Source organism: Pseudophryne corroboree, chromosome 9 (genome assembly GCF_028390025.1).
Source record: "Pseudophryne corroboree isolate aPseCor3 chromosome 9, aPseCor3.hap2, whole genome shotgun sequence".
NCBI classification, from domain to species: domain Eukaryota; kingdom Metazoa; phylum Chordata; class Amphibia; order Anura; family Myobatrachidae; genus Pseudophryne; species Pseudophryne corroboree.
In genome coordinates, this window is record NC_086452.1 from 409,025,088 (window position 1) to 409,051,997 (window position 26,910).

The following is a 26,910-nucleotide window of genomic DNA, read 5'->3' on the forward strand; positions in this document are numbered from 1 at the left end:
GCAGGACAAAGGCCTTCTGGAGGCCAAAATGGTGCAGCTATGCCAGCTGGATGATGTATCCATGCTCCCCTGTGGCATCTGTATTTGGCTAGCAGGGTGTCCTGAACAGCAGTTGTGCCAGGAGCGGCCCTGCAATTGTGCCCTGATGATGATGCCTAGGAACAAACCAAGGAACGGACAGTAGAGGCCGTACCACAAAAATCGGCATATGGACAACCCTAATACATTATACCTTGTGGAACCTAATAAAATAAGATTTTACTCACCGGTAAATCTATTTCTCGTAGTCCGCAGTGGATGCTGGGACTCCGTAAGGACCATGGGGATTAGCGGCTCCGCAGGAGACTGGGCACAACTAAAAAAAGCTTTAGGACTACCTGGTGTGCACTGGCTCCTCCCAATAAGACCCTCCTCCAGACCTCAGTTAGGATACTGTGCCCAGAAGAGCTGACACAATAAGGAAGGATTTTGAATCCCGGGTAAGACTCATACCAGCCACACCAATCACACCGTATAACTCGTGATACTATACCCAGTTAACGGTATGAAATATAACTGAGCCTCTCAACAGATGGCTCAACAATAACCCTTTAGTTAGGCAATAACTATAAACAAGTATTGCAGACAATCCGCACTTGGGATGGGTGCCCAGCATCCACTACGGACTACGAGAAATAGATTTACCGGTGAGTAAAATCTTATTTTCTCTGACGTCCTAAGTGGATGCTGGGACTCCGTAAGGACCATGGGGATTATACCAAAGCTCCCAAACGGGCGGGAGAGTGCGGATGACTCTGCAGCACCGAATAAACAAACTCTAGGTCCTCCTCAGCCAGGGTATCAAACTTGTAGACTCCTACAAAAATGTTTTAACCCGACCAAGTAACAGCTCGGCAAAGTTGTAAAGCCGAGACCTCTCGGGCAGCCGCCCAAGAAGAGCCCACTTTCCTCGTGGAATGGGCTTTTACAGATTTAGGGTGCGGCAGTCCAGCCGCAGAATGTGCAAGTTGAATCGTGCTACAGATCCAGCGAGCAATCGTCTGCTTAGAAGCAGGAGCACCCAGCTTGTTGGGTGCATGTAGGATAAACAGCGAGTCAGTTTTCCTGACTCCAGCTGTCCTGGAAACATATACTTTTCAGGGCCCTGACTACATCCAGTAACTTGGAATCCTCAAAGTCCCAAGTAGCCGCAGGCACCACAATAGGTTGGTTCACATGAAAAACTGATACCACCTTAGGAAGGAATTGGGAACGAGTCCTCAATTCCGCCTTATCCATATAAAATACAGATAAGGGCTTTTGTATGACAAAGCCGCCAATTCTGATACACGCCTGGCCGACACCAAGGCCCACAGAATGACCACTTTCCACGTGAGGTATTATAGCTCCACGGATTTAAGTGGCTCAACCCAATGCGACTTCAGGAAATCCAGAACCATAACCAGGAACAGTAGACGCGTCGTAGGAACCAGCTGCGACTTTGGAATATTCAGAATCCAGCCGTGCTGTTGTAGCGCTTCCCGAGATAGTGCTACTCCGACAACAACTGCTCCCTGGACCTCGCCTTTATAAGGAGATCGTCCAAGTACGGGATAATTATTTCGGCCATTACCTTGGTAAATACCTTGGTGCCGAGGACAGAGCAACGGCAACGTCTGGAATTGGTAATGACAATCCTGTACCACCATATTGAGGTACTCCTGGTGAAGAGGGTAAATAGGGACATGCTGTTAATCATCCTTGATGTCCAGTGATACCATGAAATTCTCCAGGCTTGCAATAATCGCCCTGAGCGATTCCATTTTGAACCTGAACCTTTGTATATAAGTGTTCAAGGCTTTTAATTTTAGAATGGGTCTCACCGAACCGTCTTGTTTCGGTACCACAACATTTTGGAATAATAACCCTGGCCTTGTTGAAGGAGGGGTACCTTGATTTCACCTGCTGGAAGTACAGCTTGTGAATTGCCGCCAGTACTACCTTTCTCCGAGGGCAGCAGGCAAGGCTGATGTGAGGTAACGGCGAGGGGGAGTCGCCTCGAACTCCAGCCTGTATCCCTGTGATACTATTTGCAGAACCAAGGGATCCACCTGTGGGCAAGCCCACTGGTCCCTGAAGTTCCCGAGATGCGCCCCTACCGCACCTGTCTCCACCTGTGGAGCCCCAGCGTCATGCTGTGGACTCAGAGGAAGCGGGGGAAGATTTTTGATCCTGGGAACTGGCTGCTGGTGCAGCTTTTTCCTTCTTCCCTTGCCTCTGTGCAGAAAGGAAGCGCCTTTGACCCGCTTGCTTTTCTGAAGCCGAAAGGACTGTACCTGAAAATACGGTGCTTTCTTAGGCTGTGAGGAAACCTGAGGTAAAAAAATTTCTTCCCAGCTGTTGCTGTGGATACGAGGTCCCAGAGACCATCCCCAAACAATTCCTCACCCTTATAAGGCAGAATCTCCATGTGCCTTTTACAGGCAGCATCACCTGTCCACTGCCGGGTTTCTAATACCCTCCTGGCAGAATGGACATTGCATTAATTCTGGATGCCAGCCGGCAAATATCCCTCTGTGCATCCTTTATATATAAGACGACGTCTTTAATATGCTCTATGTTAGCAAAATATTATCCCTGTCTTAGAGTATTAATATTATCTGACAGGGTATCAGACCACGGTGCAGCAGCACTATTTATGCTGAGGCAATTGCAGGTCTCAGTATATAACCTGAGTGTGTATATACAGACTTCAGGATAGCCTCCTGCTTTTTATCAGCAGGTTCCTTCAAGGTGGCCGTATCCTAAGACGGCAGTGCCACCTTTTTTGACAAACGTGTGAGCGCCTTATCCACCCTAAGGGATATCTCCCAACGTGACCTATCCTCTGGCGGGAAAGGGTACGCCATCAGTAACTTTTTAGAAATTACCAGTTTCTTATCGGGGGAACACACGCTTCTTTACACACTTCATTCATTCATCTGATGGGGGAACAAAACACTGGCTGCTTTTTCTCCCCAAAAATAAAACCCCTTTTATGTGGTACTTGGGTTCATGTCAGAAAATGCGTAACACATTTTTCATTGCCGAGATCATGTAACGGATGTTCCTAGTGGATTGTGTATATGTCTCAACGTCGTCGACACTGGAGTCAGACTCCGTGTCGACATCTGTCTGCCATCTGAGGTAACGGGCGTTTTTTGAGCCCCTGATGGCCTTTGAGATGCCTGGGCAGGCGCGGGCTGAGAAGCCGGCTGTCCCACAGCTGTTACGTCATCCAGCCTTTTATGTAAGGAGTTGACACTGTCGGTTAATACCTTCCACCTATCCATCTACTCTGGTGTCGGCCCCACAGGGGGCGACATCCCATTTATCGGCCTCTGCTCCGCCTCCACGTAACCTTCCTCATCCAACATGTCGACACAGCCGTACCGACACACTGCACACAGACAGGGAATGCTCTGACTGAGGACAGGACCCCACAAAGTCCTTTGGGGAGACAGAGAGAGAGTATGCCAGCACACACCAGAGCGCTATATAATGCAGGGATTAACACTATAACTGAGTGATTTTTTCCCCCAATAGCTGCTTGTATACATATATTGCGCCTAAATTTAGTGCCCCCCTCTCTTTTTAACCCTTTGAGCCTGAAAACTACAGGGGAGAGCCTGGGGAGCTGTCTTCCAGCTGCACTGTGAAGAAAAATTGGCGCCAGTGTGCTGAGGGAGAAGCCCCGCCCCTTTTTCGGCGGACTTTCTTCCGCTTTTTCTGGAATACTGGCAGGGGTAATTTTACATCTATATAGCCTCTAGGACTATATATGATGTAGATTTGCCAGCCAAGGTGTCATATATTGCCCTCAGGGCGCCCCCCCAGCGCCCTGCACCCATCAGTGACCGGAGTGTGAGGTGTACATGAGGAGCAATGGCGCACAGCTGCAGTGCTGTACGCTACCTTGGTGAAGACCGAAGTCTTCTGCCGCCGATTTTCCGGACTCTTCATGCTTCTGGCTCTGTAAGGGGGACGGCGGCGCGGCTCCGGGAACGAACACCAAGGTCGGGTCCTGCGGTCGATCCTTCTGGAGCTAATGGTGTCCAGTAGCCTAAGAAGCCCAAACTACCACCTGTTAGGTAGGTTCGCTTCTTCTCCCCTTAGTCCCTCGCTGCAGTGAGTCTGTTGCCAGCAGATCTCACTGTAAAATAAAAAACCTAAATATACTTTCTTTCTAGGAGCTCAGGAGAGCCCCTAGTGTGCATCCAGCTCAGCCGGGCACAAGAATCTAACTGAGGTCTGGAGGAGGGTCTTAGTGGGAGGAGCCAGTGCACACCAGGTAGTCCTAAAGCTTTTTTTAGTTGTGCCCAGTCTCCTGCGGAGCCGCTAATCCCCAATCACCGGTAAATCTATTTCTCGTAGTCCGTAGTGGATGCTGGGCACCCATCCCAAGTGCGGATTGTCTGCAATACTTGTTTATAGTTATTGCCTAACTAAAGGGTTATTGTTGAGCCATCTGTTGAGAGGCTCAGTTATATTTCATACTGTTAACTGGGTATAGTATCACGAGTTATACGGTGTGATTGGTGTGGCTGGTATGAGTCTTACCCGGGATTCAAAATCCTTCCTTATTGTGTCAGCTCTTCCGGGCACAGTATCCTAACTGAGGTCTGGAGGAGGGTCTTATTGGGAGGAGCCAGTGCACACCAGGTAGTCCTAAAGCTTTTTTTAGTTGTGCCCAGTCTCCTGCGGAGCCGCTAATCCCCATGGTCCTTACGGAGTCCCAGCATCCACTTAGGACATCAGAGAAATAAAAGATAATAATCTCAGCTACATATACACAATCAGTCACTGTCGATTTTATATCTGTATAAGCGTCTGACCAAACCGCAAATGAATACATTTATAGTAAAAATACATTTTCAATTAATCCTATTTTCCTTGCACCTTTAAACCCTTTTGATGGTATGTAGCTTTCAATTCTTCTCTGGCACAGGCTCAGTACCTCCATAACCTCATTTGTAATGCTCACATATAAAGGAGGTCTAGGCAGCACGTCTGGAAATGTCTTACTTATGCAGACATGCGGAATTCAAATAGTTAAATGTAATGTAATCATTTTAGTAAATCACGCCTCTATGACTAAATACAGGACACACTTTCTTGTCGGAACTTTCCAGCTTTCGATCACAAGTGAAGAAGATTGGGTGGCTGTAGCCAGGATAAAGGCACAGTCACCTAGTGTGCCTAATTGGAGGTAGGGTCATAAGAGCAGTGAGTGTTTAGAGAACAGGGCGTGAGAAGGAGAAGGCTGCTAGTTGGTGTGTGGGCCTGGACATCACAAAACAATTTTAACTCTCTGCTCATCAATCTCCGTTGAACCAACAATCATGAAATATTATAGAGGGAAGCCTGCCCTTGCTGAATGAAGACGGAGATTCCCAGCTCAAAATGACATTACTGAAAGAAAGATTGGCAGGAGAATGGGAACAAGGAGGCTTACTGGCATGGAGAAGAGTTAGGAGAGGGTTCAGTTAGTTCTGATATCACTGTGTGGGAAGATTTACTGTCTTCTAATTTATTTTGGCAGAGTGTAGCAATCTGCTTCAGATACCTGACAGTGGTTATAAAAAGTATTCATGCCCTTTGGCATTTGTCACATTTCATTTTGGAATCAAAATGGAATCCCTGTGACTTATTAACACAAAATACGTTAGAACATGTTTGCTTACTCTCCAGGGAGTCCAGGAGACTCTTGAATTGTGGTGAGTACCCCCTGGACTCCTGGGAGATTAGCCCATCCTCAGTGAGGTGACTGGAATGGGGGCGTAACGACACTGTTTGTAGCAACCCGCATTTTATAGCCCCTCCCTCACTAGGTGATGCTGCAAATCGCAGCATTTTGCAGCAGGAAAGGGGGTGGGGGGCATTGCTGATATGAATCACAGCTCCATACCCTCCACAACTGCTTCAAGTAGGTAAGTAAAGCTGGGTACACAATGAGCGATAAGTCTGTCCGATCCACTGGATCAGAAGACACATTGCTCAATTCGGTGCATATCGGGCAATCAGTATGCTCAATATGCTGCACATCAAACCTGATGATATCGTTAGCATCTTGTAGTATGCTAATGAAAGATGGAATGTATTTGTTCTATCCTTCATTAAAGCCGCCCCAGTGTACGGGATATCCGGACTGACGGGGATTCGTTCCAATGTCGGAACGAATCTCCGTCACTCCAGTGTGTACCAGTGGCAGCTCCAGAGGTGGGGCTGCAGCACAGTCCAAAATTCAAATAGGGGAACCACACCAACTGCCACCGCAAAACACTGCCAAACATCCCCAGCCAGGACTCACTGGCAGTTGGTGTGACTCCCCTATTTGTGGACTGTGCTGCAACCCATCCTCTGGAGCCCCCATTGGTGTGTACCCATCTTAAGCCTCAGTCCCAAAAAAATCTGTTGTTCACTTGATGGAACTTCAGTAATATTGCTCTGTCCAGGTTTACAGACTCGAAGAAACTTTACAAAACAGACTGTAATTACAGCTAGCACGTCTTAAATCATGGGATGTGAATGCAAATGTAATCAATTATAATCTGATTTTATTTGTAGTTAATTAGGAATACATTTTACAGTTGTTGTTTTTTTATTTGGCATTACATAGTCATTTGTGTAGATCAGTTGCAGCAATTTACGAATAAATCCATTTTGATTACTTGATGTCAGAAAATAAAATGTGTAAAGAGAGGGCTAAATACTTCTTACAGTCACTCTATATAAGCAAGAATTTGCTTTGCTTTATTTTAAGGAAATAATAAGAATTTACTCACCGGTAATTCTATTTCTCGTAGTCCGTAGTGGATGCTGGGGACTCCGTAAGGACCATGGGGAATAGCGGGCTCTGCAGGAGACTGGGCACTCTAAAGAAAGAATTAGTACTATCTGGTGTGCACTGGCTCCTCCCTCTATGCCCCTCCTCCAGACCCCAGTTAAGGAAACTGTGCCCGGAAGAGCTGACATTACAAGGAAAGGATTTTGGAACCCAGGGTAAGACTCATACCAGCCACACCAATCACACCGTATAACTTGTGATAAACTTACCCAGTTAACAGTATGAACAAACAACAGAGCATCAACCAATGGATGCCAACATAACATAACCCTTTATTAAGCAATAACTATATACACGTATTGCAGAAAGTCCGCACTTGGGACGGGCGCCCAGCATCCACTACGGACTACGAGAAATAGAATTACCGGTGAGTAAATTCTTATTTTCTCTAACGTCCTAGTGGATGCTGGGGACTCCGTAAGGACCGTTGGGATTATACCAAAGCTCCCAAACGGGCGGGAGAGTGCGGGTGACTCTGCAGCACCGAATGGGCAAACACCAGGTCCTCCTCAGCCAGGGTATCAAACTTGTAGAACTTTGCAAATGTGTTTGAACCCGACCAAGTAGCAGCTCGGCAAAGCTGTAATGCCGAGACCCCTCGGGCAGCCGCCCAAGAAGAGCCCACCTTCCTTGTGGAATGGGCTTTTACTGATCTTGGATGCGGCAATCCAGCCGCAGAATGAGCCTGCTGAATCGTGTTACAGTTACAGATCCAGCGAGCAATGGTTTGCTTTGAAGCAGGAGCACCCAGCTTGTTGGATGCATACAGAATAAACAGCGAGTCAATCTTCCTGACTCCAGCCGTCCTAGCAACATAGATCTTCAAAGCCCTGAGTACATCAAGCAACTTGGAATCCTCCAAGTCACGAGTCGCCGCAGGCACCACAATAAGTTGGTTCAGATGAAAAGCTGACACCACCTTTGGCAGAAACTGCGGACGAGTTCGCAATTCTGCCCTGTCCATATGGAAAACCAGATAGGGGCTTTTACATGACAAAGCCGCCAATTCTGACACACGCCTAGCTGAGGCTAGGGCCAACAGCATGACCACTTTCCACGTGAGATACTTTAGTTCCACCGTCTTAAGTGGCTCGAACTAGTGGGATTTCAGGAAACTCAACACCACGTTAAGATCCCAAGGTGCCACTGGTGGCACAAAAGGAGGCTGAATATGCAGCACTCCCTTAACAAACGTCTGAACCTCAGGCAGTGAAGCCAGTTCTTTTTGAAAGAAAATGGATAGGGCCGAAATCTGGACCTTTATGGACACTAATTTCAGGCCCAAAGTCACCCCCGACTGTAGGAAGTGCAGGAATCGACCCAGTTGGAATTCCTCTGTAGGGGCCATACTGGCCTCACACCAAGCAACATATTTTCGCCATATACGGTGATAATGTTTTGCTGTCACGTCCTTCCTAGCCTTTATCAGCGTAGGAATAACTGCTTCCGGAATGCCCTTTTCTGCTAGGATCCGGTGTTCAACCGCCATGCCGTCAAACGCAGCCGCGGTAAGTCTTAGAACAGACAGGACCCTTGTTGTAACAGGTCCTGTCTGAGAGGCAGAGGCCACGGGTCCTCTGTGATCATTTCTTGCAATTCCGGGTACCAAGTTCTTCTTGGCCAATCCGGAACAATGAGTATTGTTCTCACTCCTCTTCTTCTTACAATTCTCAGCACCTTTGGTATGAGAGGAAGAGGAGGAAACACATAGACCGACTGGAACACCCACGGTGTTACTAGTGCGTCCACAGCTATCGCCTGAGGGTCCCTTTACCTGGCGCAATATCTTTTTAGCTTTTTGTTGAGACGGGACGCCATCATGTCCACCTGTGGCAGTTCCCATCGATTTGCAATCTGCGTGAAGACTTCCTGATGAAGTCCCCACTCTCCCGGGAGGAGGTCGTGTCTGCTGAGGAAGTTTGCTTCCCAGTTGTCCACTCCCGGAATGAACACTGCTGACGGTGCTAGTACGTGATTCTCCGCCCACCGAAGAATCCTGGTGGCTTCTGCCATTGCCACCCTGCTTCTTGTGCCGCCCTGGCGGTCACATGGGCCACTGCCGTGATGTTGTCTGACTGAACCAGCACTGGTTGGTTTCGAAGCAGAGGCTCCGCTTGACTTAGCTCCAGGATATTGTTAGGGTCTCCTGCCCTGTGCTGCCACGTCGTCATGGCAACCGGGAGACAAGTGCTAGCGGAGTGGCCTGAGCGCAGCTGATACTCCGGTTCGGGTCTTTTGTTGTGCAGTGGTTACAGGCTTTGTGCACGGCAGGGGATCCGGTGCTGGTTTTTGTGCTCACAGTCTGTGAGGTCTGAGTGGGGCGTGGACAGCACCTGCTATATAAGGCCTCTTCTCAGGTTAAGCAGATGCTGCTGAATCTTTGTTGGTTAGTCAGTACCTGAAAGTTAGCCAGTACTGTGTAGCTTTGTATTTGTTGTTGCTTACTGCAAATAGGCCTTGGGGTTTGGTACTACACTCTGCCAATCCAGACCTAGCAGTAAAACTGGAGTCAGTCGTTTAACTTGCTGGGGTTCTTTTGCTACTCTGTGAACTTAGCAAGTTTGCGGCTGTATTCTCAGACTTGCCTGCCTAAATCCTTTCTCACTGTGCAAGGTGTTCAGGTATCAGTTTAGTGGCAGTAAGCTGAACCTGTGCACTGCAAGTGAGGATTAGGATTGTGGAGACTCTCCTTGTGTCTATCATTCCATCTCTGACCAAGGAGTTTACTGCCACACCCGTTGGTAACCCTTTAGGGTTTTGCTGTTGCCCTAAGCAACAGCATTTCGGGTTCTCTACGTATTAAAACACAACATCTTGCTTTTTCCATCTGAGCATTCCTAATACTAGGGAGACACCCAGTTTCTTAGCCTCTGGGCTTCTCTGTTGACTTTGTGTTTATTTTGTTACCCTATCACCTTCTGTGTACGTAATGTCATATTCCCCAGTCTGTCTGTGAGTTCATTTGTTTTGCATCCCTATCCGTTCAGACACCAGTACATTCCTGCAGGCACTGGTGTGCATAACAGTTCAGACACCAGTACATTCCTGCAGGCACTGGTGTGCATAACAGTTCAGACACCAGTACATTCCTGCAGGCACTGGTGTGCATAACATATTCAGCAGCCCAATACTCCTGTTGAAATTTTGTGGGAATATGGAGCATACCCCTCAAAATACGTTGCAACAGGTGGTCGATCAGGTGCAGGTCCTGACTCGACAATTTAATGATTTATCCATTAAAATGCACACCTCCCAGGCCGCTGGCGGAGCTCCCGCAGCAGCAGCACCTTCAGGGGTTAAGGAGCCGAAAGTAAATCTCCCGGATCGTTTTTCTGGAGATCGCTCGCAGTTCTTTTGTTTCAAGGAGAGCTGCAAGCTATACTTCCGGCTTAGGCCTCAGTCTTCTGGGTCGGAGATTCAGCGGGTGGGCATAGTGATTTCCTTGCTACAAGGAGACCCACAGGTCTGGGCATATGGGTTGCAGCCTGACTGTCCGTCGCTTAAAAGTGTTGATGCTTTTTTTACGGCACTGGGCATGTTGTATGATGACCCTGACTAGACGGCCTCAGCCGAGGCTCAGATTTCTATCCTTAAGCAAGGGCGAAGGCCAGTTGAGGTTTACTGTACGGAGTTTCGGAGGTTGGCCCATGATACCCAGTGGAATGACCCAGCCCTGAGACACCAGTACCGAAGAGGTCTTTCTAACCAGATAAAAGACCAACTGGTACAATATCCCTTGCCTGATAGCTTGGATCAGCTCATGCAGTTATCCATCCGGGTGGATAGATGGCTGAGATAGCGTAGGCTTGAAAGGGAGACCGAGGTTTCCTTCTTTCCCAAGGGAACCTCAGACTCTGAGGTATTTTCCGAGGAGCCTATGCAGATTGGGGCTACCCGCCTCTCCTCGCGTGAGAAGACGCGGAGGAGACAGCAGGGGTTGTGTTTGTACTGTGGGAATAAAGGTCATGTGGTAGTATCATGCCCAGAAAAGCCGGAAAACTTCAGGGCCTGAGGGTGATGGGAAATATCCTGTCAGGCCAGAAGTCAGAATTTCCCAAGAAGACTTTTATCATTCCGGTGACCTTGAAGATTCTCGGTCAAACTGTCAAGACTGAGGCCTTTGTGGACAGTGGGGCCGACTGGTTTTTATTGACCGCCAATTCGCCCTGAAACACTCTGTTCCCTTAGTACCCTTGGCATTGGAAATTGAGATTTGTGGGTTAAACGGGGAACCATTATCCCAAGGTAAAATTACCTCTTGCACTAGCCAGATTTCTTTGTTTATTGGAGCCACACACTCTGAAAAATTGTCCTTTTATGTGACTGTCTGTACTTTTGCCCCATTGGTGTTGGGGTTACCCTGGTTAAGGGCCCACAATCCTCAATTTGACTGGGTCTCTGGGGAGATTCTTAGTTGGGGTACTGATTGTTTCAGGAGTTGCTTGAGCCTTCCAGTCAGGCTCTCGCAGCTAAGTTTGCCAGGATTGCCAGGGTGTTATGCAGATTTTGCGGACGTGTTCTCCAAAAAAGTTGCAGAGGTACTACCTCCCCATCGCCCCTATGACTGTGCCATTGATTTGTTGCCAAATGCTAAGCTTCCCAAGAGCAGGTTGTACTCCCTGTCACGTCCTGAGACTCAGGCTATGGCAGAGTACATTCAGGAGAACTTGGCTAAGGGATTTATCAGACCTTCACAGTCTCCAGTTGGGTCGGGGTTCTTCTTCGTGGGTAAAAAGGACGGTTCGTTGCGACCCTGCATCGACTTCAGGGAATTGAACCGTATCACGATTAAAAACTCATACCCACTGCCTCTCATTTCGGTCTTGTTTGACCAGCTTCGTACTGCCACCATTTTTTCTAAGATTGACCTACGCGGGGCGTACAATCTAATCCGAATAAGAGAGGGGGATGAATGGAAGACTGCCTTTAATACCCACTCAGGGCATTATGAATATTTGGTGATGCCTTTTGGGCTCTGTAATGCCCTGGCAGTCTTCCAGGATTTCATGAACGATGTACTCAGGGAATATTTGGATAGATTCTTAGTTGTTTACTTAGATGACATCCTAATCTTCTCCCATTCCCTGGAGGAACATCGGAAGCATGTACGCTTAGTCCTCCAGAAACTCAGAGACCACCGGCTTGGGGCGAAGCTGGAGAAGTGCGAATTTGAAGTTCAGCAAATCGCATTTCTAGGATATATTATCTCCCCAGAAGGTTTCCAAATGGAGGGTTCCAAGGTACAGGCAGTCCTGGATTGGGTGCAGCCCACTGGTTTGAAGGCGCTTCAGCGTTTCCTGGGCTTTGCGAATTTTTATAGACGATTTATCGCTGGATTTTCGTCTATAGTGGCGCCCTTGGTGGCACTCACTAAGAAAGGGGCGGATGTTGCTCACTGGTCTTGTGAGGCTAAAGCGGCTTTTGCCCGTCTCAAAAGGGCATTTGTCTCGGCCAAGGTGCTGCGACACCCAGATCCTGAGCGTCCTTTTGTGGTGGAGGTGGATACCTCTGAGATGGGTATTGGGGCAGTGCTCTCTCAGATGGGAGTGTCTGATAATCGCCTTCATCCCTGTGCTTACTTTTCCCGTAAATTTTCGCCTGCCGAGATGAATTATGACGTGGGTAACCGGGAATTGTTGGCTATTAAGGATGCACTCGAGGAGTGGAGACACTGCCTTGAGGGGGCTAAGTTTGTGGTTTCAATTCTCACCGACCATAAGAATCTGGCATATTTAGAGTCAGCGAAGCGTCTCAATGCCAGGCAGGCACGATGGGCTTTGTTTTTTGCTCGCTTTAATTTTTTGATAACATATCGCCCTGGGTCAAAAAACATCAAGGCTGATGCGCTCTCGCTGAGTTTTGCTCCAATCCAGGAGACCACCGAGGAGCCTTTGCCCATTGTGTCCCCATCATGTATTAAAGTGGGCAGTACCCAGGACCTCTTGTCATTAGTCCTTAGAGCACAGGAGCAGGCTCCTCCAGACCTTCCGGTAGGTCTTTTGTTTGTGCCTCCTAGGTTAAGACAGCAAGTGTTCCTGGAATTCCATGCCAAGAAGTCGGCAGGTCACCCGGGTATTGCCAGAACTCGGGAGTTGCTATCTAGGGCGGTGTGGTGGCCCTCGGTGGCTAAGGATGTGGATCAGTGGGTTCGGGCATGTGACATCTGTGCCCGAAATAAGACTCCTAGAGGGGTTCCTGTTGGCCCATTACATCCACTCTCTATTCCATCTAAGTCATGGACCCACATTTCAATGGATTTTGTGGTGGACTTGCCCAAATCCTCGGGGATGACAGCCATCTGGGTTGTCGTTGACAGGTTTTCGAAGATGGCGCACTTCGTTCCACTGGTTGGGCTGCCATCGGCCAGACGCCTGTCTGAATTATTTATGCTGCATGTTGTGCGTCTCCACGGGTTGCCACTTGATGTGGTCTCTGACCGCGGATCCCAGTTTGTGGCCAAATTCTGGAGGGCATTTTGTTCCGATCTCCAGATTTCTGTCAGCTTGTCGTCAGGCTACCATCCGCAGTCTAATGGGCAGACTGAAAGGGTGAACTAGTCCTTGGAGCAGTTCCTCAGGTGTTATGTCTCCAAGTGTCAGACTGACTGGGTTGCTCATCTGTCCATGGCGGAGTTTGCCTATAACAACGCGGCTCACTCTGCTACAGGGATCTCTCCCATCCTTTGTGTGTATGGGCATCATCCTAAGGCCAATTCTTTTGACCCCCAGGACTCCACGCCTGGTGGTTCCTCTGTGGTTTCGGTCCTTAGAGGTATTTGGAGGAAAGTGAAGAAAGCCCTTGTGTCTGTGTCATTAGTGACCAAAAGGGTTTTTGATAAGCGGAAAAGACCCTGCAGCTTCAAATTAGGAGACTTCGTCTGGTTGTCTACCAAGAATTTGAAGTTGAGACAGCCATCTCATAAGTTAGGCCCCCGGTTCATCGGCCCTTATAAGATCACCAGGGTTATCAATCCGGTGGCATTTCAGTTAGATCTGCCCCGTTCTTTGGGTATCAATAAAACATTTCATTGTTCCCTTTTAAAATGGGCGATTAGTAATCCTTCTTCCAGTGGAAGACCTTCCCCTCTTCTGATACGTGGCCAGAGGGAGTTTGTTGTTGAAAGGATTCTTGACTCCAAGATGGTTCGGGGTCGGCTGTCATTTTTGGTGCACTGGAAGGGGTATGGCCCGGAGGAGCGGTCGTGGGTGCGCAGTTGTGATCTTCATGCCCCCAGACTGATACGCTCTTTCTTCTCGCAGTTCCCCGATAAACCCGGTGGTAGGGGTTCTTTGACCCCTCGTCAGAGGGGGGGTACTGTTAGGGTCTCCTGCCCTGTGCTACCACGTCGTCATGGCAACCGGGAGACAAGTGCTAGCGGAGTGGCCTGAGCGCAGCTGATACTCCGGTTCGGGTCTTTTGCTGTGCAGTGGTTACAGGCTTTGTGCACGGCAGGGGATCCGGTGCTGGTTTTTGTGCTCACAGTCTGTGAGGTCTGAGTGGGGCGTGGACAGCACCTGCTATATAAGGCCTCTTCTCAGGTTAAGCAGATGCTGCTGAATCTTTGTTGGTTAGTCAGTACCTGAAAGTTAGCCAGTACTGTGTAGCTTTGTATTTGTTGTTGCTTACTGCAAATAGGCCTTGGGGTTTGGTACTACACTCTGCCAATCCAGACCTAGCAGTAAAACTGGAGTCAGTCGTTTAACTTGCTGGGGTTCTTTTGCTACTCTGTGAACTTAGCAAGTTTGCGGCTGTATTCTCAGACTTGTCTGCCTAAATCCTTTCTCACTGTGCAAGGTGTTCAGGTATCAGTTTAGTGGCTGTAAGCTGAACCTGTGCACTGCAAGTGAGGATTAGGATTGTGGAGACTCTCCTTGTGTCTATCATTCCATCTCTGACCAAGGAGTTTACTGCCACACCCGTTGGTAACCCTTTAGGGTTTTGCTGTTGCCCTTAGCAACAGCATTTCGGGTTCTCTACGTATTAAAACACAACATCTTGCTTTTTCCATCAGAGCATTCCTAATACTAGGGAGACACCCAGTTTCTTAGCCTCTGGGCTTCTCTGTTCACTTTGTGTTTATTTTGTTACCCTATCACCTTCTGTGTACGTAATGTCATATTCCCCAGTCTGTCTGTGAGTTCATTTGTTTTGCATCCCTATCCGTTCAGACACCAGTACATTCCTGCAGGCACTGGTGTGCATAACAGTTCAGACACCAGTACATTCCTGCAGGCACTGGTGTGCATAACAGTTCAGACACCAGTACATTCCTGCAGGCACTGGTGTGCATAACAGATATTGATGTGCAGACAAGTCTCCTGACTTGACCACAACCCTTGGAAGTTTCTTCCTTGAGTGACTGCCCCCCACCCTCGGAGGCTTGCATCCGTGGTCACCAGGACCCAGTCCTGTTTGCCGAATCTGCGGCCCTCGAGGAGGTGAGCACCTTGTAGCCACCACAGAAGAGACACCCTGGCCCTGGGGGACAGGGTGATCATCCGATGCATCTGAAGATGCGATCCGGACCACTTGTCCAGCAGGTCCCACTGAAAGATCCTCGCATGGAACCTGCCGAAGGGAATGGCTTCGTAAGACGCCACCATCTTTTCCAGGACTAGTGTGCAGTGATGCACGGACACCTGTTTTGGCTTTAGGAGGTCTCTGACCAGAGTCACGAGCTCCTGAGCCTTCTCCTCCGGGAGAAACACCTTCTTCTGGTCTGTGTCCAGAATCATGCCCAGGAAGGGCAGACGCGTCGCAGGAATCAGCTGCGACTTTGGAATGTTCAGAATCCAGCCGTGCTGACGCAACACTACTTGAGAGTGTGCTACACTGATCAGCAACTGCTCCCTGGACCTCGCCTTTATGAGGAGATCGTCCAAGTATGGGATAATTGTAACCCCTTGCTTCCGAAGGAGCACCATCATCTCCGCCATCACTTTGGTAAACACTCTCGGTGCCGTGGACAGGCCAAACGGCAACGTCTGGAACTGGTAATGACAGTCTCGTACCACAAACCTGAGGTACTCCTGATGAGGCGGATAAATGGGGACATGCAAGTAAGCATCCTTGATGTCCAGCGACACCATAAAATCCCCTTCCTCCAGGCTTGCAATGACCGCTCTGAGCGATTCCATTTTGAACTTGAATTTCTCCAGATAAAAGTTCAGGGATTTTAAATTTAAAATGGGTCTGACCGAACCGTCCGGTTTCGGTACCACAAACATAGTGGAATAGTAGCCCCTTCCCCGTTGAAGGGGGGGGACCTCTACCACCATTTTCTGGAGAAAAAGTTTGTGCATTGCCTCCACCACTATCGCCCTTTCCATGGGGGAAGCTGGTAAGGCAGATTTCAGGAAACGGTGAGGGGGCATCACCTCGAATTCCAGCTTGTATCCCTGAGACACAATTTGTATAGCCCAAGGATCCACCTGTGAGCGAACCCACTGGTGGCTGAAATGTCGGAGACGCGCGCCCACCGCTCCTAGCTCCGCCTGTGGAGCCCCAGCGTCATGGACTTAGTGGAAGCGGGGGAAGACTTTTGTTCCTGGGAACTAGCTGCGTGGTGCAGATTTTTTCCTCTACCCCTACCTCTGGCAAGAAAGGACGCACCTCTGACCTTCTTGCTCCTCTGAGAACGAAAGGACTGCATTTGGTAATACGGTGCTTTCTTAGGTTGTGGAGGGACATTCGGCAAGAAATTTGACTTCCCAGCCGTAGCTGTGGAAACGAGGTCCGAGAGACCGTCCCCAAACAATTCCTCACCCTTATAAGGTAAAACCTTTATGTGTTTTTTAGAGTCGGTATCCCCTGTCCTTTGCCGAGTCCACAGGACCCTTCTGGCAGAAATGGGCATAGCGTTAACTCTAGAGCCCAGCAGGCAAATGTCCCTCTGGGCATCCCGCATATATAGGACCGCATCCTTGATATGTGCCAGGGTCAGTAGAACAGTGTCCCTGTCCAGGGTATCTAACTCCTCAGACAGAGAATCCGTCCATGCAGCAACTGCACTACACATCCAGGCCGAAGCAATTGCTGGCCTCAGCAGTGTGCCAGAATGTGTATAAACTGACTTCAGGATAGCTTCCTGCTTTCTATCAGCAGGATTCTTTAGGGCGACCGTATCCGGAGACGGCAGGGCCACCTTTTTAAGACAAGCGTGTCAATGCCTTGTCTACCCTAGGGGAGGATTCCCAGCGTAACCTGTCCGTTGGCGGGAAAGGATACGCCATGAGTAATCTCTTGGAAACTATCACCTTCCTGTCAGGGGAATCCCACGCTTTTTCACATAATTCATTTAATTCATGGGAAGGGGGGAAAGTCACTTCATGCTTTTTCTCCCCATACATACAAATCCTCTTGTCAGGGACAGGATTTTCCTCAGAAATGTGTAATACATCCTTCATAGCTACAATCATGTAGCGGATGGCTTTAGTCATTTTAGGCTGCAACTTTGCCTCTTCGTCATCGACACTGGAGTCAGACTCCGTGTCGACATCTGTGTCAACTATCTGGGATAGTGTGCGCTTTTGGGACCCTGAGGGCCTCTGCGCTGCAGGAGCAGGCATGGGTTGAGACTCTGCCTGTCTACCGGTTACAGTTTTATCCAACCTGCTATGCAAGGAGTTTACTTTATCATTTAACACCTTCCACATATCCATCCAATCAGGTGTCGGCACCGTCGTCGGCGACACCACACTCAGCTGCACTTGTTCTGCCTCCACGTATCCTTCCTCATCAAACATGTCGACACAGGCGTACCGACACACAGCACACACACAGGGAATGCTCTGACTGAGGACAGGACCCCACAAAAGGCTTTTGGGGAGACAGAGAGAGTATGCCAGCACACACCCCAGCCCTATATAACCCAGGGATTACACAGTACCTTAGTGTTTACCCTGTAGCTGCTGTTAATATATGTATATATACTGCGCCTAAATTTATGTGCCCCCCCCTCTCTTTTTTACCCTCTAATGCACCTGAATACTGCAGGGGAGAGCCTGGGGAGCGTCCTTCCAGCGGAGCTGTGAAGAGAAAATGGCGCTGGTGTGCTGAGGAAGAAGGCCCCGCCCCCTCAGCGGCGGGCTTCTGTCCCGCTTTAATGTGTAAAAAATGGCGGGGGCTCGGGCATATATACAGTCCCAGACTGTATATATGTCTCTTTTTGCCAAAAAAAGGTATTTAATTGCTGCCCAGGGCGCCCCCCCCCCCTGCGCCCTGCACCCTACAGTGACCGGAGTGTGCGGGTGTGCTGTGGGAGCAATGGCGCACAGCTGCAGTGCTGTGCGCTACCTTAAGTGAAGACAGGAGTCTTCAGCCGCCGATTTCGATGTCTTCATGCTTCTGCTGCTTCTGTTCTTCTGGCTCTGCGAGGGGGACGGCGGCGCGGCTCCGGGAACGGACGATCAAAGTTAGGTACCTGTGTTCGATCCCTCTGGAGCTAATGGTGTCCAGTAGCCTAAGAAGCGCTACCTAGCTGCCGTGAGTAGGTTTGCTTCTCTCCCCTCAGTCCCTCGTAGCAGAGAGTCTGTTGCCAGCAGAAGCTCTCTGAAAACAAAAAACCTAACAAAATACTTTCTTATCTAGCAAGCTCAGGAGAGCCCACTAGGAGCACCCAGCTCGGCCGGGCACAGATTCTAACTGAGGTCTGGAGGAGGGGCATAGAGGGAGGAGCCAGAGCACACCAGATAGTACTAATTATTTCTTTAGAGTGCCCAGTCTCCTGTGGAGCCCGCTATTCCCCATGGTCCTTACGGAGTCCCCAGCATCCACTAGGACGTTAGAGAAATTCATAGAAAGTGCTATCATTAATCTTTACTAGTCTTGGAAGCTGCCATCTTGTGTTCTCAGTCAACATAAATTAAAATATGAATTATATTTGAAACATAATGGTGATAGTAGTGGGCAAAAGAGTAGTACAATATTTTTCTGGCTTTCGGGGGTTAGCGGTATATGTATATTGACATGGTAACGTTTACAATATGGCTGTTATTGGACATATATATTGCCAATGCTGTAGGTGTGTTTTACAGTATATTAGCCTTTCGTTCAGCACCTCTGTGTATACTGTTTGCAAGTTATAGGCATCACCCCTGTGGCATCTACAGGTGTCACTAACGCAGTGCAGCAAAAAATAAATAACAATACCAGTCTTATTTCCTAATTTGTTTTCAACTTATTTATCACCAAGAACCCTATTTTATACAAGATATTAATAGAACATGCTTATTCACTAACAGCAAAATTTGCCTCCAATCACAGCATCCAATCAACAATAAGATTTTATCTGTCTAGGGTGAAGATAAAAATAAGTGTTTGATTGGCTGTTATTATTCAGTGGATTACTAGGACCGGACGCTAGGGTCTACTTATAATTAATTTAAAGTTCGTAAAACAAATCATATCATTTTTAAAAATTAAATGAAATTAGGTATTTTTCTGCTGTCCCTAGTACTAACCCTAACTCTAACCCGCACTCCAGTGTCTAACCCTAACCCCCCTCCCTGCAGCCTATCCCTAACCTCCCCCCTGCAGCCTAACCCTAACCCACCTGCAGACTAACCCTAACCTACCCCTGCATTCTAACCCTAACCTACCCCTGCATTAACCCTAACCTTCCCCCTTGCAGTCTAACACTACCCTCCCTGCATCCTAACACTACCTTCCCTCCTGCAACCTAACCCTAAACTCCACCCCTGTAGATTAATCCTAACCTTCCCAACTGCAGCCTAACCCAAACCTCCTCCCCTGCTGCAGCCTAACTCTAACCTCCACACCTCAGCCTAACCCCCCTGCAGCCTAACCCTAACCTTGTCCCTCAGCCTAACCCTAACCCCCCCAGCCTAACCCTAACCCCCCGAGCCTAACCCTAACCCCCCCAGCCTAACCCTAACCTCCTCGCCTGCAGTTTAACCATAACCTACCCCTGCATCGTAGCCCTAACCTCCCCCCTTGCAACCTAACACTACCCTCCCTGCAGCCTAAGACTACCTTCCCCATGCAACCTAACCCTAACCTCCCTTCCTACAACCATACCCTATCCTCTCCCCCCCTGTAGCTTAATCCCAAACTCCCCAACTGCAGCCTAACCCTAACCCCCCCCCCCCAACTGCAGCCTAGGTCTAACCTCCAGACCGCAGACTAATCCTAACCTCCCTGCGGCAGGCTAACCATAACCTCCTCCCCTGCAGCCATACCCTAACCTCCCCCCTGCAACCTAACCATAACCTTCCCCTGAAGCCTTAACCTAAACCCCCCTACAGCCTAACACTACCCTCTTCCCTGCAGCCTAACCCTAACTTCTCCCCCGCAGCTTAACCCTAACCTCCCCAACTGCAGCCTAACCCTAACCTCCCCCCTGCAGCCTAACCCTAACCTCCCCCCTGCAGCCTACCACTATCCCCCCCACAGCCTAACACTAACTTTCTTCCCTGCAGCTTAACCCTATCCTACCACCCTGCAGCCTAGAACTGCCCTCCCCCCTGCAGCCTAAAGCCAGGTACACACTAGGCTGGGATCGGCTGTCCCATCTGATTGGCTGACCTTTCTGATGATCGGTAAATGCATACACACTGCCCAATCGTTGGCCTGACGTATTGTGCTTGACGTCACAACTGGATAGGCATTTACATGTGTCCGCCCAGCTGTGCTGTTAGTCACCCGCAGCCTCTGCAAGTGTATGTACACACAGCACAATGCACCAATATATCTGCAATCAGCTGTGCCACTGGGCAGATGCAATATGTCTGTGAATGATGTAGTCTCCTTCTGCCTGTTCCCATTTTTCCAACCTTCTCAATCTCTGCCTCTCATCAGGCACTGTCCCCTCTGCCTTCAAGCATGCACTCATATCTCCTATTCTTAAAAAACCTACCCTTGATCCAAACACTCTCTCCAACTACCGACCCATTTCTCTCCTCCCTTTTGCCTTCAAACTCCTTGAGCGTATTGTCTACAACCGCCTTACTTCCTTTCTTTTCTCACACTCACTGCTTTCCAATTTCAGTCTGGCTTCCGTCCTCTCCACTCCACTGAAATTGCCCTTACAAAAATATGCAATGACCTCCATGCTGCTAAATTTAAGGGACACTACTCTCTACATATTTTTCTTGATCTATCTGCTGCTTTTGACACTGTAGACCACCCTCTCCTACTGCAAATCCTTCACTCCATTGGTCTGCGTGATACTGCCCTCTCTTGGCTGTCTTCCTACCTCTCTGACCGTTCATTCTCTGTCTCCTCTCATGACTCCACCTCCCCCTCACTTCCACTAACTGTAGGTGTACCCCAAGGTTCTGTCCATGGTCCTCTTCATTTCTCTCTCTATATATCCTCACTAGGTAAGCTCATTAGTTCTTTTGGTTTCCAATATCATCTCTATGCTGATGACCCTTAAATCTTTCTTTCCTCTCCAGACCTCTCCCCTGATCTCCTCACTCGTATCTCCAACTGTCTCTCTGCTATCTCTGTTTGGATGTCCCAGCATTTTCTTAAACGTAATATGTCTAAGATCGAGCTGATCATCTTCCTTCCCTCCCACATAACCTCACCCCCTACAATCTCATAATCTATTGATGTCACTACTATCTCCTCTAGCCCCCAAGTGCGCTGTCTTGGAGTAATCCTTGACTCCTCCCTCTCATTCAAACCACACATTCAGCACTTCTCGCAAACCTGCCGTTTTCATCTAAAAAATATTTCCAGGATCAGACCCTTTCTGACCCAGGATGCTACTAAGACCCTCATCCACTCACTGGTCATCTCCAGACTGGACTACTGTAATCTCCTCCTGACTGGCATTCCTGACAAATACCTCTCTCCACTCCAATCTATTCTAAATGCTGCAGCCCAGCTCATTTTCCTCACCAAACGCACTACGCCCACCTCTCCTTTCTTACAAGACCTTCACTGGCTCCCCTTCCCTTTCAGAATCCATTTCAAGCTTCTCACACTCACTTACAAAGCCCTCACCCACTCCTCTCCCATCTACATCTCTGACCTTATCTCCCTTTACTCTCCCACCCGTCCTCTTCGCTCTGCTAATGCACGCCGACGCTCCTGCCTACTGATTACTTCCTCCCACTCCTACCGCCAAGATTTTTCACGTGCTGCTCCCTTTCTCTGGAATTCTTTACATCTCCCCCTCAGACTCTCCACCTCTCTACAAAACTTCAAACGGGCTCTCAAGACCCACTTCTTCACCAAACCCACCAAACCCAGCCAAATCTCATCCTAACCCTCTGTTCCACGTTCTCTATGTACCCCATCTGTGTCACCCCCGTCTGTCTACCCCTCCCCTTTAGAATGTAAGCTCTCACGAGTAGGGCCCTCTTCCCTCATGTGCTTATCCTTTTCTTACTTTAATAATCTTCAACTGCACCAAATCCAGCAGTCTTCTGCCACCTGATACTTATTCCAGTGTCATCTGCTGATGTAGCTATGTTTATTTACCCTGTACTTGTCCTATATTGTCGTCAACTGTAAGTTGCTGTTTTCCTGTTTTGAGTATGTGCATATGTACTCTGTAATGCGGCCCTGCGGAACCCTTGTGGCGCCATATAAATAAAGGATAATAATAATATCAGGGAACACCCGCCATCGCGCCCACGATATATCTACCGTTCAATTGAATGGCCGATATATCAGCCAATGCGTACCCACTACTCTTCCCCTGCAGCCTAACCCTAACCTCCCCCCGCCCACAGCCTAACCCTAATTATAAAAAAATTCCAATATCGACTACACAACTATCGACACTGTGGTGTTGGTGCTACGAATGTTTTTATCGACGGTTTGACTAAATACCCTCAAGACATTTAAATTTGGTTTAATAAGCAACACTTTCGGCCAATCTGCTGATTTAGTGTTAAACACACTCATTTTCGTCTTTTTGCTGACAGAGACTATTATCAAATTGTTTTACCTGGAGAGCTAAACTGTTTAAACCAGTGTCTTGTAAACTACATTGTTAGAGGTGCTGGTGTGAAACTAAGTACTTAGCACTTACCCAAATTTGGGAGCAACTGATTCTAGTACATGATAACAATGTGCTGTGCAGTGGGAGAGACTACCCACCTGGGTTTCACACCTTCCAGCCTCGCACCTACGGTAGGGAAATATACTGTAGAAGAAGCCGACCGTGGGGAAAAAAATTAAATGCTGGCGACAAGGATTTATAAAGTATCACTGCTAAAAATGGGAACCAAACGAGTTTACATGAATAGCAATAGTGATCACCTGACTGATTAACATGTGAATCCAGTATTGCACTTTTATATGGACAGTACAGATGGGTCCTCGATTATCTTGGCTAGTTTGCTGCGCCTAGGCACAACATGGTTTATTAACATAAACCTTTCATCTATTGTTCTCAGCTGCAATACAATACAGAGAACAATACAGCAGGGGATTAAGTCATTACAGCAGGGGACAATACAATACAGAGAACAATACAGCAGGGGATTAAGTCCGACTGCCCAGTTTTAGTTAATCCTATTAAAGGTCAAGATAAACATGGACCCATCTGTATATAACATTTTCACTTTACAGTTTGCATTCACAGTCTTGGTTATAAAATAAAATACAAACTTCAAAATTATATGTCTTGAAAAATTATAAAACAGATTACAGTTAAGAAACAGAAAATAATAGTCGGTTATTTTATGCAGCAAATACCATACAATTACCAGTAAATCCCATTGATCTGTGTTATCCAGCTGTTGTGTGCTCTTGTGGAGGTCAGTCCTGCATTGTCCGATTGTAGAACCTACTCGCTGTTATATCCAGGTGCTGATATTGTGCCATTATAATCATGGAAATAATAATATGCTGAAACCTGTACATAATGGTATACTAACTCTACAAACTGAAATATAAATATACAGTATGAAGCATGTGGAAGACTTCCTCAGTAATTTATAATGATATCCCGACTTTTCACTGCAGTCACTTTTCATTCTGCCTGGGACATGGTGTGACCAAATCGTGGAGGCGTGGTCACACCTGGGATGGGGGTGGATTTGTCTCCCTCAGCCAGGGGGTAGATTCAGGGGGAGGGTCAACTAGTGCAATCACGCAGAGAGAGAGAGAGGAGACGGCTCCTGCTCCAGCCTCCATGATCAATTGCAGCCCAGCACACGGCAGCGAGTCCTCTCTCTCCCTGTCTGATGAAATACTGACACGGGCTCCCGGTAAGTAGCAAACCCCCCCAACCCCCCCATCAATACCTCTCGGCGCCCCTGTTATGCTTTCTAGAGGTGTTTCTACTTCACCTTTAAATATATTTTAGCCCAGGGAACCAGAGAATTAATTGAGTCAAATAAGTGAAATAACAGGGGAGCAAATATGAAAAGGCACCATTGAATATATATATATATATATATATATACACATACATATACACAAAATAAAATGCTAAGTATTGAGATGTTTAATAATGACGCAGATCATTTATTTTCAGATACTTTAAATTCTAAATGGCTTAGTGCTGGGTCATTTATTAAGCCTACTGACCAGGTGCCCCTGATATAACCCTGATTCTATACAGTATGTTTAATTACATCCATCCATCTATCTATCTATCTATCTATCTATCTATCTATCTATCTATCTATCCACTATCTATCTATCTATCTATCTATCTATCTATCTATCTATCTATCTATCTATCTATCCACTATCTATCTATCTATCTATCTATCTATCTATCTATCTATCTATCTATCTATCTATCTATCCACTATCTATCTATCTATCTATCTATCTATCTATCTATCTATCTATCTATCTATATCTATCTATCTAACCTGAATGTACTGTATTAACACTTGTATACTTATAGTTTTCTAACAATCTATTGATCTTTCTAAAAGTTTTTTTATTGTTTCCACTTTCCTGAGATCCAGTAACATAGGACATTGCATTACTGACCCCCAGAGCGTAAATATTTGCCGTAATTTTGAGGAAAAATTCTCTTCCACAATTTAAGGTACATAATGAGCAGTATAATATATAGTTATTATATATTGCTCAGATAAATACCCCACTTCCTGAGCCAATACATGTACTTACAAAATTGGGATATTGGCGCGTCAAGTTGCGGCACATTTCCTCCCTTAGCGTTGAGCTTTTGAACCTGAGTGGGTGGTACAGGTTTGTGAGATTGACCGGTGGCGCGATACATCGCTTGGACCCACAAAATTCTATCTTGTTCGTCGTCACTTGCAAAGATCACGGTGTCACCTTCTTTGACTGCATTGAAGAAGGATCTTCCACCTTCCAAGCCTGCCAGAGCGCAACCGGAACAAGATTAAGTAGTACAGTAGATTATTTGCTATACTACGGTCACACAACAATGGCTCTTGTAACTTGTACTTGTTCGACAAAGTATTCTGTTCGCTACAGATGACAAGATTAGGGTGGTAGAGAGCAATGCCAGGCCCGAATGATGGGGAAGTATTGCCAAATATTGGGGCATGGCAATTTCGACTCCCCCACCCCCAAAGAATGGATTAAAAATACTGTGCACGCCAGCGTGTAACGGAGGACGGGGCATTCTTCCCCTTACATAGCTGGCCAGGTCCCCTCATCAAACTAGGCCCTGGCTATTTATTATTGAACCGTCCCCCTCTCGACACCCATGGACTGGGTGGTGCATTAGACTCGTGAAATTAGGATGTCTCACCTAATAGGGACATTTGGGTGGTATGCCAATTCCATAGGTTTTTCCTCCTGTGGATTTTTACTATTTTTATTACAATACTAAATAAATTTTTACTGGCTGTATAATGCCTTGCTTGACCTTCGGCACCCTACACATACCTGGCTGTGGATCTGTGTAATCCACAGTGTACCCATCAAGTTGCAGGAGTTCCTGTGGTTCTGCTTTTTTCTCTCGATAACTGCACATAGCGAATGTGTACTGGCTGACCTGGAAATGACATAGCACATATGGTTACTCTAACAGCAAAACCTTTAATACAGTACATGTAAGTAAGTGATTACTATATCAGTGGGATGCACTGTACAAGTGACAATCTGGTAATACAAGGGTTAATTTTGTTGTATTTATTTGTAGAGCAGCGTTTGTTTGTTTTTTAAATTTTTTATCTGTCAATATTCACACAAAGAGAATGCAGCCTATCAACTCACTGGAAACCAGTGACATCACTGAGGCATGAGGCTCAAACTTGTCAGATCATTCTTATTTACCTAACGCCAAGGCTCTAATTAGGGGTGTGTGAGCTGTGCTGCTACCGAGAGATCCAATGGATAGGTTGACAGCGTCTAGGTAGACAGTCAATACTGTAGGCCGAAACCGTATGGGCAACATGCACTAAAGTGACAGGGTCAATAGGTCGATAGGGTCAAAAGATCGACAGGTAAAAGGTAGACAGTGCTTAAGGGTGACAGGTACAAAAGGTCAACATGATAATGTTCGACACACATATGGTCGACGCAAGTTTTTGTGTTGTTGTTTTTTTAACATGTTTCCCAACGGTTGCTTGATTTACCATCCATGTGGACTAAAATTGGGAATAGTAACCTGTGGCGAGCACAGGGGTAGTGGAGCGAGGCCCCTTGCCTGAAGGGTGGGGAGCGTAGCGAGCCCGTAGGGGCAAAACATTTACACTTATTATGGTCACATATGGTAAAACATACAAAATGCCAACAAAAAACTTGTGTTGACTATTTTTGTATTGACCATTGTCATGATGATCTTTTGTACCTGTTGACTGTACACTGTCGACATTTTGACCCTGTTGACCTAATGCTGGTCAACCATATGGGGTCGACCTAAAGACTGTCTACCTAGTTACTGTAGATCTTCTATACCACACCCTACTACGGCACCTCTATTTCACTTGTAAGGGCAGCCTAGAGCCTGCTCTGCTCCTGATCCTTGCCCCCTCTTTGTGACATCATGAGGTCACATATGTGGGCAACGTGGCGGGGGGCTGGACGAGAACGCAGTAGTGTCCATCACCTGAAATACGGGAAATGTTTCAAACCTTCTAAAGTTGATAGATCAGCAACCAATCAGC

General features: G+C 47.5%; 1 protein-coding gene across 1 annotated transcript in view; it reads right to left on the reverse strand.

The window, feature by feature from the left end:
• Positions 1 to 26,910, reverse strand: part of CADPS (calcium dependent secretion activator) — a 661,462-nt gene that overhangs the window by 178,574 nt on the left and 455,978 nt on the right. The window contains exons 10-11 of the mRNA XM_063941549.1: positions 25,688 to 25,796; positions 24,938 to 25,150 (exon numbers count right to left, since the gene is read on the reverse strand). Of these exons, the coding sequence (XP_063797619.1) occupies positions 24,938 to 25,150; positions 25,688 to 25,796 (322 nt within the window). The remainder of the gene's footprint in view (positions 1 to 24,937; positions 25,151 to 25,687; positions 25,797 to 26,910) is intronic.